At 43.0% G+C, this 11,345-nt stretch overlaps 1 protein-coding gene across 4 annotated transcripts; it reads left to right on the forward strand.

Moving 5' to 3' along the window:
• The first annotated feature begins 1,507 nt into the window (after positions 1 to 1,507).
• On the forward strand, positions 1,508 to 10,918 carry MTNAP1 (mitochondrial nucleoid associated protein 1). Of its 4 annotated transcripts, none has more exons than XM_063120065.1 (6): positions 1,508 to 1,670; positions 2,182 to 2,221; positions 3,154 to 4,652; positions 7,993 to 8,100; positions 8,303 to 8,422; positions 10,569 to 10,918. In XM_063120065.1, exons 3-6 carry the CDS (start codon positions 3,161 to 3,163, stop codon positions 10,598 to 10,600), a joined length of 1,752 nt encoding a protein of 583 aa, XP_062976135.1. In that variant the 5' UTR covers positions 1,508 to 1,670; positions 2,182 to 2,221; positions 3,154 to 3,160; the 3' UTR covers positions 10,601 to 10,918. The 4 variants fall into 4 exon arrangements, with proteins under 4 accessions (XP_062976135.1, XP_062976137.1, XP_062976138.1 ...); XM_063120067.1 differs by having other exon boundaries at positions 8,306 to 8,422; XM_063120068.1 differs by lacking the exon at positions 7,993 to 8,100 and having other exon boundaries at positions 8,306 to 8,422.
• The last annotated feature ends 427 nt before the right edge of the window (positions 10,919 to 11,345 follow it).

Consider the following 11,345-nt stretch of genomic DNA (forward strand, 5'->3'; position numbering starts at 1 on the left):
TCAAAAAACTCGCAACCAGATTAACAGCTTTGCTCTAGACATGTTTACTTAGAAGCATGTAAATACCCCCAAGTATATTGAGGCTTACTTCAGAATAAACGGATGGGGATTGAGGCGTACGGCTGCAATTGTACCTACTTACCTGGGAGTAAACCCCATTGAACTCATGGGGCTTACTTGTGAGTAGGCATGTATGGGCTTGTACTGTAGATGCGTTTTATTTAGAATAAAACCAATGGAATACAATCGTTCTTCCGAGTAAACATGTACCGGTCCAGGCTGCGTGTCTGGCTTTAAATCATAACGCTGCAAACTTACATACACTTACCTAGAGCAAGTCCCATTGAATTTGATGGGGAATAGACAGCTAAAAGATTAATAACCCCCCTCCCCGAAATACACACGCCGTGTCTCCTTGTTTTACTGCAGTGAAAATGTCCGCATTCAGTTGAACACAATTTTGGGTTAAGGGCAAGAGGTGGAGGCGGCAATTAAAATATTGCCCCTTGATCGATTCCAGTGTTGATCATAACCTTGAGTTGATTTAGAGTCGAAACACACATGCTATTACCGAAAAGGTTTCACTCGGAATATCTGTCCACTTATGTAACCATCTCTGCATACTGATAACGTGTGTAGTGACGTTTTATTTTGTCAGTAAAGCCTAAGTAAAAATTAGATTCGTAATACAAAGACAGAGTAGAGTTAAAATTCATAAAGCCTTATTAAGGAATTGTTGTAAGCTATCCGAACTCAGCCACTGTCTGTCAGCCTCAGCTTCCCTCTGGAATGTGGTCAAAATACGATGAGGATGAGCTTTTATATTGTATTTTATACTATGGTTTTATACTGTTGTTTTATACTTTGAATGTTTTTAATTTTGGTGAACCGCCCAGAGAGCTCCGGCTATTGGGCGGTATAGAAATGTAATAAATAAATAAATATTATAACCCCACTCCAATTTGCAATATGGGGATATTAACAGTGCACTATTACAGGGGTGGCATAAATCACCCTCCGCGCCCCGTAATACGGGGATGATTACATTGGACCACATTGCAGGATTGTCATAAATACACACACAGTAGGCATTCTATAAGACTCAACCCCCACCCACCCCCTGCCCATTTGCAATGGGTTCACGGCACTGATAAATGTCCTGCATTTCTCCATTATCTCGCTTACTACTCTAACCAGAGATATCCATGACTTCTAAAGAACCCGGGAAATCGGCTCTCTATAGGCAAAGGAATGGCCCGTGAAACCCTGTTAGTTAAAATGGATTCTTCGTAGCGTTCTTTATGACGTCATACTTATTTTCCTTTTAAAAAAACAAACTTTCCGATCTAATTTGTTGTAGAGCAGAAATGCCTTATATCAAACTCCACTGGGCAAAAGAGCATCTGATTTTATATAAGCATTTTTCCTCTGACATTTGAAGAATCGTTTCCTTACCGCGACACAGTATAATTGGAGGATCATGTGACAACCGGCCAGGCCCATGCGCAGCGGTCTCAACAAGAGCTTTATTTGACTCAACTTTCAGTTTCAATTATTCTTAAACAAAGCCAGCTAGCAAGAGCCGAGACAAGCGATGCCTGCAATGAGAAGAATTGATGCGGATCGTCACCAGTTTCTGCAATTGCAGAGTTAGACCTTAATCGATCAAGGTACGCTGAGGTGGAGTGGGATGGACTTTTTGCGAGCCGTGTTGTAGCGAGTACCAATTTTCTTTCTTGGGAAGACAGTAACTTTTCCAGGGAATGTAATAGATCGCTAAACAATTCCTTATCCTCATCCAGTTTATAAAGCTGCCTGGGAAAGAGTTATACTTTGTTCTTTTTGGCAAATGAACAAAACTTCCCGTTCTTTCCTTTTTTGGCTGCGACATTGCTTTTCTCTGCACTTTAAAGGAGTAGTTCCTTCCTGCCAGAACTCACTGCTAAATTAAACCTAGAATGTTGCCACCTTTATTTGAAGGGAGGCTCTGTGCCTTTAACAGATACCTGACCAAAAAAACTAGAGCAAACGAAGTTTCCCGTGCAGAAGTTTCAACGGGCTGAATTTTTCACGTCATACAAGGTTAAAGGCACAGAGCTTCTGTCCATTGGGGAAAGAATGGTAGTGCTGTTTCAGCACTAAGGTACCCATGATTTAAATCCATATTCTCTGGCCTTACAGCATTCTGGATCAGTCTGCAAGGATCTTTTCACCACTAACAGTAAGATTTGTTTTCATTAGAGTCTATTTTCTTTTTTGAAGAAATGTATCTTAAACCTATTAACATGCCTTTCAAATCATCTTCATTATCATCATCACATTTAATAATACTTAAACTGTGTGCTTGTGCATAAATAAAATGAATGGGCTAAGGGCACAAAAACAAATGAGGCAGTGATTCATATATATGCTATGAATCTGTGTGTACATGTGCATTAATGTAATGACTGTAATTTAAAGTAGATCTAGAGTGAGGGTGGTGTGTGACAGGAGGTATATTGTATTTGCATATGTGTGATGATTGGCTGAGTGGGCGGGGGCTGAAGCTATGTGTGATATATAAACAGGGAGACATGCCTGTCGAGTTTAGATAGGGAATGAACAGGGGAGAGACTGATAGGGAATAGATAGGGCTTATGAAGAGATAGTTTGTGCCTAGGATCCAGGGTTATAGATTAGAGTGATGATTGAGTGTGGGTATGTGAGAGGATATATAGGTTTTTAAGTGACTTATTATTGTAACTTAATTATTTCTGTGCAGAGGGAGTTAAAGTACTCATTTACTGTTTAACACCTTAATTCTGTAAATAATAAATATATTTCTGCTTTTCAAAATCCCACACCTATGGCTTGCAACTCTCAAAGTGAAAAAGTGTGTAACATATGTCAGAATACAAAGCTGGAGTGTTCTCAGATCTCAAGAAGTAAAGGTGTTGGATCTGAGGTAAAGGTCCTGGTAGCAGTGTTACTGTGTGTGCAGTGGAAGGTGTTGCCTGCTGTGGGAAATAGGCAGGAATACCAAACTTAACTTTATTGTGCAACTGGTACGACACCCAGTTAGTGTTGAACCTACACTCGCTTTCATTCCTCATGAGGAGTAGCTCCACTTGTAAAAAAGTTTACCCATTTGTAGTGTCTTATTTTCTTTTTCAGACAAAAAATGGCAGGAGTAGAAACGTGTCCCTACTGCAAAAAGCCATTCAAACGTCTCAAGTCCCATCTGCCTCACTGTAAGGTGGCAACAGGGACAGGCTCCAGTGGAGCATTGTCCCCCATCAAGGTCTGTGGTTCTGCCACATCTAAATTGCTGAATGCTGAGAAAACGAAAGGGCAGATCAAAAGAACAGAAACTGCTTCTAAACAAGAAAATAAGAAGAGCAAACTGGCAATGAGCAAAGTAAGAGGAAAAACAAATTCCTCAGAGGCACTGGAAGCAACTGGAACTGCAACAAGCAGCAATCTGCATATATGTGATGATATACAAGAGCAAATTAAATATGGCACTGAAAACACATACAAAACAGAACACAACACTGGACAAAGAACCTTAGAAGAGGTTCGAGCACAGCCTGCTGAGAAGACGTTTTCAGGAATAAAATTTGCAAAGAAGTCACCCACAGTGCAGAAAAGCAGAAGTAAAACCACTTCTGATGAAGAGAGATTTGAATCTGGCCTTGCTTTAGAACCACTGATTCTAAGTGGAAAATCATCTTCAGAATCTCCTAGTCAGAAAATGAAACCTTCTGCCAAAAAAAGGCAAAGCAAAGAGGCATTGGCTAAGCAGAATGTGTCCGCTTTGCTGGATTCTTCCGTTGATGATCTTCAACCTATTCCTCAGGGAGTTACTGACAAAATAGAAATACTGATTGAGAACCACCGTGCAAGAGTGTTGAGGCAGAAGTGTGAGTCCCCTATTCCAGACATCCCATTAAATGAAGCTACCATTGACAACCACCATTCCGAATGTTTGCCTCCGAAATCCTCATTGGGATGTGCAGAGATTACTGTGGCTAGTAGGTCGCAAATTACTACAGTTAAGGATAGCGTGGACAGAAAGAGCATGTTAGGTCTTGAGCTTGCAGGGAATACTTGGTGTGGAGAGATCAGAAATGGCATGACTGTGATTAAAGCACACACATCAGATGACCATCTTGTGGATAGCAGGAGGAGGGTCTCCAGTGCTCCTGTTGAGCTGGCTGCAGGAGTAAGCAGCAAGACAGATGATCATCCTTTATTCTTCAAAGGAGAGGAGTATCCTAAAGAATCCCCTGTTTACACCAGTCCCAAGACAAATAGCTGGGCCTCATTTACAGGAGCAATCAGAGAAAGTCGAGATGATGAAACATTTAACAGCTGCTTAACTAGTCTGAAAAAAGAAACTGCTTTATGTTCTGGGACTGCCATAAAAATAGGAGATCAAAACTCTGGGGTGTCTTTGAGACAACCCTTACCTCACATGTTAGAAATGACTATTGCCCACTGGTTTACAGCTTCTGGTACAGGCAAACAGCCAAGTGCTTTGGGGCTGGAATGGTTTCCAGAACTGTATCCTAATTATTGTTGTCTGGGCTTATTTTCAAGGAGGCAGTCTCAATGGGATACAAGAATCCCACAAGCCCAAGTTCTCATTCTCCCCAGTGATGGCTATCAAGGTAAAATGGAAAGCTTTTAATTATTGATTTCTAAGAGTGAACACAGCAAACTACTACCCAGTGGGCTGGTTTGTTGAAGTGGCGATTAAGTCATGCATGATTTGTTTTATTCTCTATGAAGAGCAAGTGTTCGCACACAGTGTACAATTTTATTTCCTTGATTATTTGTTCACTGGGGTATTTAATTTTAAGATACCAGGGTAGGGCTAACTTCATAAGAGCCACTAATCAAAATTCTCATATGGCCAACACCATGGAACATAGCAGCTTCTTCCTTCTCCAGAGTTCATTTCATACTTCCCAATTTTTCTCATACTTCCCATGATCCCATAGGAACGCTTCCCATGGGGCCTAGCCATCTTTAACTCCCTTTAATGCTTTTTGATTCCTTGAGTTCAAAGATGTGTTCGAGGTGAGCCCTGTACTGTGCAACAGCCATGCCTCATTCATGGAATTTGGGGACGAACGGACAGGGTTAGGGTTCCAGATGACACTGCCATCCTATCGTTATCCTCCCGCATTTTCCAGTGCTGCTTCTGATTTTTCTTTCTGTAGATAATCTTTTAAGGAGGGAGAGAGCAGAATAGTAGCACAATCTTTTTGCAGGGGTAGATAAGAAGATGTGTGATTAAGACATAGTAGTTGGAGCTGTCCCTGGGCTTGTCTTGATGAAGGGTTTGCCCTGGGGTGGATTTGCAGTAGTGACACAGCCGCCATTGTGAAGCCATCCAGGGGAAAACCCCAGAAACTCCACTGGAAAAAAAGGCAAGCACTTACCCTGACTTTTTGGGCTGCGGAGGCGTGTCACAGCTGATGGCGCCCCCTGATTGGTTGTCATCGACAGGACAGAGAAGGGGGCGGACCTCTGGGAGCTCAGCAGAGCCCCGTGTGTCCCTGTAAATAAAAATAAAATAAAAACGCCGGGGGGGGGGGGGAGAGAGAAATGGGCCCCATGCATCCTGCAAATAAAATAAAATGGGGAGAGGAGAAGAACGGGACCCATTCCTCCCACCCCCCAGTTTTTAAAATTATTTTTATCTGTATCTGTGAAGCTGCGCAGATACAGATAAAATAAAAATAAAACAAAAAATGGGGGGGGGGAGGAATGGGCAGCCAGAGGGAGTAGAGGCGGTTTGGGCGCCGCACAATCCTCTTTTCTTCCCACTCGCTACCGCGTTCCTCCCCCACCCCCGGTGCTCAGTGTGGCAGCAGTGGTGGCGACAACTCTGCACTTGCTTTCCTTCCTGTGCAGATGCTGGAAAGGAGTGCAAATGTGGGAACCAGAGGCCTCACAGTGCCAAGACAGGGGGGCCTTGAGAAAGATGGATGTGGTGCTAGGGGAGGCCCCTCTTTTCTCTATTTCTTATCCTTCATTTCCAGTTGCAGAGCCGTTTTGCATCCTACAATGCAAGCCCTTTCTCTTGTTCTAAAATATCTTACCACCAGCTCTCAACTAATTAATTGCTTCCAGGAACAAGATATCCCCAATCCCCACACTTCCATTAGCTATTTAATTAAGGTACTCAACTATGCTCTTTGCTGTAGTTTTATGATTGTATGTGGGGGTTTTTTGTGGCTGCACACTGTTCCCATTGAAAACAGCAGTGCTTACACCTGATTAAATGCACCATCCTTACAGACACAATCAGATCGAGGCACAATCCTGACCCAATAGTAAGGAAAACCACAAAAACTGGCAGTTCCCAGCAGTCAAACTCTTCATTACCTTAAAGATGTAACTTACTGCTACATCTGTTTTTTCCTTAACGAATCACAGGCATGAAGGGGGCAATTGTTATTAGGACCTCCATGCAGAGTGGGGAGGCTTATCTTGTTCCTCCCCAGCCTGTGTCAAAATGACAATTGCCCACACCCATCCCCAATCTAAAGTTTTAATACCAGTTATCAGTCATGACGTCCCTCAAAGAATCCATGAGATCTATAGTTTGTTGAGAGTTCAGAGAATGTTAGCCATCCCCTGTCACTCTTGTAGAACTATTGTTCTTGGGATTCCCTGAGAAAAGCGAATTGCTATTAAACCAATTACTGTGTAAACATGATGTGCCTCAGAAGGACCCCAACACATAGTGGAATGCTTGCCTGCTCAGACATATTTTCAGATTACTTTGGAGATGCAGACATGCTGCCTCTATGTTATGATATCAAGAGTACTGAAAAATCATTTGAGATGGTCAAAGACAACCATATAGGTGGCAGCGTGGAGCAAGGAACTGTGTGAACAATGTAACGTTAGTACTGAGTATGCATCTTGGTTGCCTAGTGCAAGAGACCTGCAATGAAGAACTGACAGCGCCATTCCTTTCTGTTCTTTCAGTATGTTCTTTTGCTTTTGTATATTAGCTGTGGGTAACTTATGGCCCTCTAGAAGTTTTGACCTACAACTCCCATGAGTCCTAGTCAGCAGAGCCAGTGGTAAGAGATGATGGGAGTTGTAGGCTAATATTGGAATAGCCGTAAGTTGCTCACCCTGGTTATAATAATGAAGTTATGGTTAAATAGGATAGAACTATAGTTAGAATAACACTTCTTGCATCTGGAAATCTGCTAGCCTTTAAGGTGCTACAAGATTGTTTTGGCTGCAACAAGCTAACATGGCTACTCCTCTGGAAATTGTAGCTATAGATAGGTTGAATGCACACATCTTGGTCCAGTCTTCATAGACTCAACTTGGGAGAGAAAATCTTAGATTTTACCAAATGATCGTATAAAGCTGGTTCCTTTTAGTGTAAGTTCACACTACCCATCACGTTCCAGGAGAAGGATAAACCATTCTTCTTTGTCCCCCAACCCATCCAATATTTTACTCTGCAGTTTGTCCTGCAAAGAGCAGTAGTATATCTCCTTGTGATAAGTACCCTGCCTCCTGTATGAAGCGGCAGGCTTGGGTGCTTCTTCATGAGTAGATTGCTGAATGGGAAAGCTCTAGCCTTTTCCAGCAATCGGTTCTGCTGAACTGGCAGATTGGAGGCCTTTCCAATGGATCTACTCATGGGGAAGCACCCATACCTGCAGTTGATTCATGAATTGGCCAATCAGTTTGCAATGGATGGAGCTCCAGTCTGCTGCTTTGAAACAACTGCTTTCATTCAGCAGATCTACTGCAGCCTTCCACGGTGAGCAGATCCATTGTTTCTCGCTGTGTCTGTTCAGTCATCATGTACATTGGAGAACATCTCCGGGAAATGAGTTCAGAGAGAAAGGAACAGTCCCACAACCCCCAGATGTGTCAGCTTTTCATGGGAGGAAAAAAAGTAGGTGCAGGCACAGCCCTGGAAACTTGTGGCTTTCAAAGCAAACCTCTAGCTGTTCTGTTTCCTAGTTCCCCTGGCAGGAAGGTGTTTGATGGATGTAAAACTCCAAGATTTGCCTGCTTGGCTAGCCACGCGTAACTTGTCTCCACAGGGGATGCTCGGATCAACACACAGAGGTGAGAGCAAATCATTTGCTGTGGCTTTCAATCCTGCCTCGAGATGGGGAGGGGGGGTTGTTATAGCAGCCATAGCAGCACGGGAGCTGAGGTTGGCTGAACAGCCCTTGTTATTATACATGAAGAAAGAAAGGCATGGACCGTTGAAGCTACTGACATGAATCATCAAACTGCTCCTATTTTGTTCTTGTTTTTCCTTAAGCAGCCTGGAATGGATACTACAACAGGTACATCAATGTGAAAAAGGGTGGCGTGGCTGGAATCTCTATGCTGCTGCTGAGCTACTGTGTCCTCAGCTACGCCTGGAACTATGAACACATTAGTAAGGCTTCTTCTCTGGCATTTATCAAGTTTCTCTAAAGAAGTATTTATTTGGTGCTAGCAAAAATTTGGAAATATTTATTTGGTGCTGGGGCCCTGTTACTTGAATGTGCTGTCAAATATAAGGCATTTTCCATTCCCAGTGCTTGGTGCGTGGGAGTTTCCTGTTGCCCATGAAGGCAACTGTGCAAACCCACTTTTGGAATAAAGATTGATAATTTTTTCCCCATTGTCAGAAATAGAAGGTTCATTTTCATGCAAAATAAAAGGAACTTATTCCAGTTTGTACCCTTTTCAGAATAAAGTACCTAGCTCTCTAGTCAGCAAATGGTTGTATAGGAGGGTCACGTTGAGGAGGGGATGGAGGCTGGTTGGCTAGAGGTATTCTTCATCCCTGGATTGGCAACTGGTAGCCAGATTATACTTCTCAGTGGGCTGTAGGTCCCAAGACCTGCAGTTACTGATTTTTAACCTATGTTAACCAGCTCTGCTCTGTACACTGTTACATGATGTACTCCTATTAGACTTGGGTATGAACTCTCACGCATTCCGATGAGACTGTCACACCTGCTTATACGGAATCCTTAGACAGTGGCAAATAGAGTGTCTATGGCTAAGAAGGCGACCCCCACCCAAAGAGATCCACACTCAAGACCCTCCTGGGGCAATGGCACATGTATTGAGATTTACAGATATTCAGCCGCACAAGCTGATTTTGGCAGAATTGGCTGAGCAATGGATTTGTTAACAATTGTGCAGCTTGGGGATGCTGCAGCCTTCACTGAGTTTTGCTTTGAAGAGGAAATTAGCTGCATTTTTAGTGAAGCTGAGCTCCAGGCCTAAAAGTAGTTTTCCAGGTGGCGGGAAGGAGTCTTCCTGAGGCTTAAGCATACACACACACGGGGTGGAGGCAGCAATTTGTACTAAGAAACCTCCATGAGTGATATACTTTCCCTAAGTTTTTCTGCACACAAGAACTAGCGAGTGTTGCAACTCCTGGTCTCAGGTGAAGAAGAAGGAAGACAGGAAGCCCTGGCTAGGGGAGGCAAGGTATCCAATAATGGCACCTTGCTCTGGCAAGCCAGGAGCCTAGCGATTCCAGCAGGAAGGAGGCCAGCCCTTCAGTGATTTCTCCATGCAGCCATTACCTCTGGGAGGAAAGACTGAGAGATTTCAGCAGAAGCAGTGTGGCCCCTTACCCCTGAGGGGTGAGGCACCTAGTAATTTCAGCAGCATGGCTCCATGTGCCTGGTAGGCGTGGGGGTCCTCACTTCCCAAACCTGGGGATTCTTATATGGTATAGAGAAAGGCGGTGACATCACAAATTGGATGAGCCAGATGTTGCTCATAAGCACTGCAAAAGCTGATAGTGCTATGGGATAAAGGCTGAGTTGACCCCTCATCTCATATAACAAAAGGGGGTGGTTGAGGATGATGGCTATTACTGGAAACAAAAGCTACTAGGGCTTTCCTACTATCTCCATTCTGTTAACAAAAGATGACCTTAATGACCTGTGTCAAGGTTGGATTGCAGCAGTAGGAGCGTAATGTAGGTAATTGACCAGGCACCATACCAGATATCACTCCTGCAATCCCACACATTCATGTTTTGCTCAGTTTTTACCCACACCTTTGACTTGGGGGAGTGCATTTTAGGAAGTCCATTAGAAACTGAAGTGCTGGATCTAGTCTTACATGATCACTCTCAACCCCATCCCTGTGCCTTTTCCCCACCTTTGCTGAAGCTGGGGATGAAGTCACCTGTCTCTTTGGCTGTGTATCAAAACAGAGTCAGTATTGTTCACTCAAAAAAGAGCTACTTCGTAACACTGCCCATCACAAAATGTAAGAGGACTATAGAGCTAGCTCTCAGAAGACTGCAAAATTTAGTAGAGAAATATGTAGCTGTCCTTTTCTGATACTCTCGCAGTGCAAGCATATGGATGTTTATGTGTAAGTTAGTCCCAGTGTTTTCAATGGGGCTTACACCCAGGTACAACTACATATGATTACAACCTCAGGCATTTATGGTCATTTGAATATAGGAGTCAGCTTAATTATTAAGGTTTATATGCTACTGTGCCATCAATGTGTATAATTATTATGGTGTTAATTTTGTCATCCCCCCCCCCCCCCGGTTATTGCAGAACACAGTCGCTGGCGGAAATACCACTGGTGATGATACAAGTGCATGTGTGCAAATTGAGCATGGATCTTGCCACAGGTCTGTTCCAACAGGAAGAAGACATGTTGAAGACTATTGCAAGAGCCACAAATACATAAATTCTTCATTGTTACTGGGAGCCACATATGTATAAGTACTTTTATTTAAGCCACTGTATGCACCCCTTGAATGAAAGTTGCCAGTCATGGTACAGATAGACTATGTGTTGAGACTTGTGGCTTGCTGACAAAAGCCAACAGATGTAGTACCAATTTGGTGCTAGATGAATTTTAATAGCTGTTGACTGCTATTAAAAACAAATATGCAAACAAATCCTTTATTGTCGTTCTAAATATGTGATGTCAGCTCAGGTTGCATAAAAGTAGTTGGTATTAGTCTTGTGGAAATGCATCACATCGGTGGAATTACAATTCAACTGTGTTTCTTTCAGGTCTTTTTCTTAACAGCCTGCTAACATAGGTGAAGATGGAATGGATTCAACTAGTGCACGTTGAATAGATACCGTAAAGCAGACAATTGTTATACAGTAATGGCCTTTAATGTTACGAAAGCCGAGAAGCAGTAACATTCCTAATGCACTCTTCTACTTCTGGAGGAAGAAATCCATCCCATTAACAAGCTCAAATGCCCTTTGGGTAGGACCTGGCCTGCACAGGCAACAGAGGCACTGTTTTAAATTGGAGCTGGCTCTCTTTTTCTCAAGACACAGTGGGTTTATTTTTCCCTTTAGAATTCAATA

This window comes from Elgaria multicarinata, chromosome 3 (assembly GCF_023053635.1).
Source record: "Elgaria multicarinata webbii isolate HBS135686 ecotype San Diego chromosome 3, rElgMul1.1.pri, whole genome shotgun sequence".
NCBI lineage: Eukaryota > Metazoa > Chordata > Lepidosauria > Squamata > Anguidae > Elgaria > Elgaria multicarinata.

What these genes read in the sequence shown, in the direction of transcription:
- MTNAP1 (XM_063120065.1), top strand. Translation starts at nt 3,161, where the DNA reads ATGGCAGGAGTAGAAACGTGTCCCTACTGCAAAAAGCCATTCAAACGT. An exon ending in CCCCAGTGATGGCTATCAAG is followed by an intron (nt 4,653 to 7,992) that starts GTAAAATGGAAA and finishes TCTGTTTCCTAG; the next exon opens with TTCCCCTGGCAGGAAGGTGT. An exon ending in GCTCGGATCAACACACAGAG is followed by an intron (nt 8,101 to 8,302) that starts GTGAGAGCAAAT and finishes TTTTTCCTTAAG; the next exon opens with CAGCCTGGAATGGATACTAC.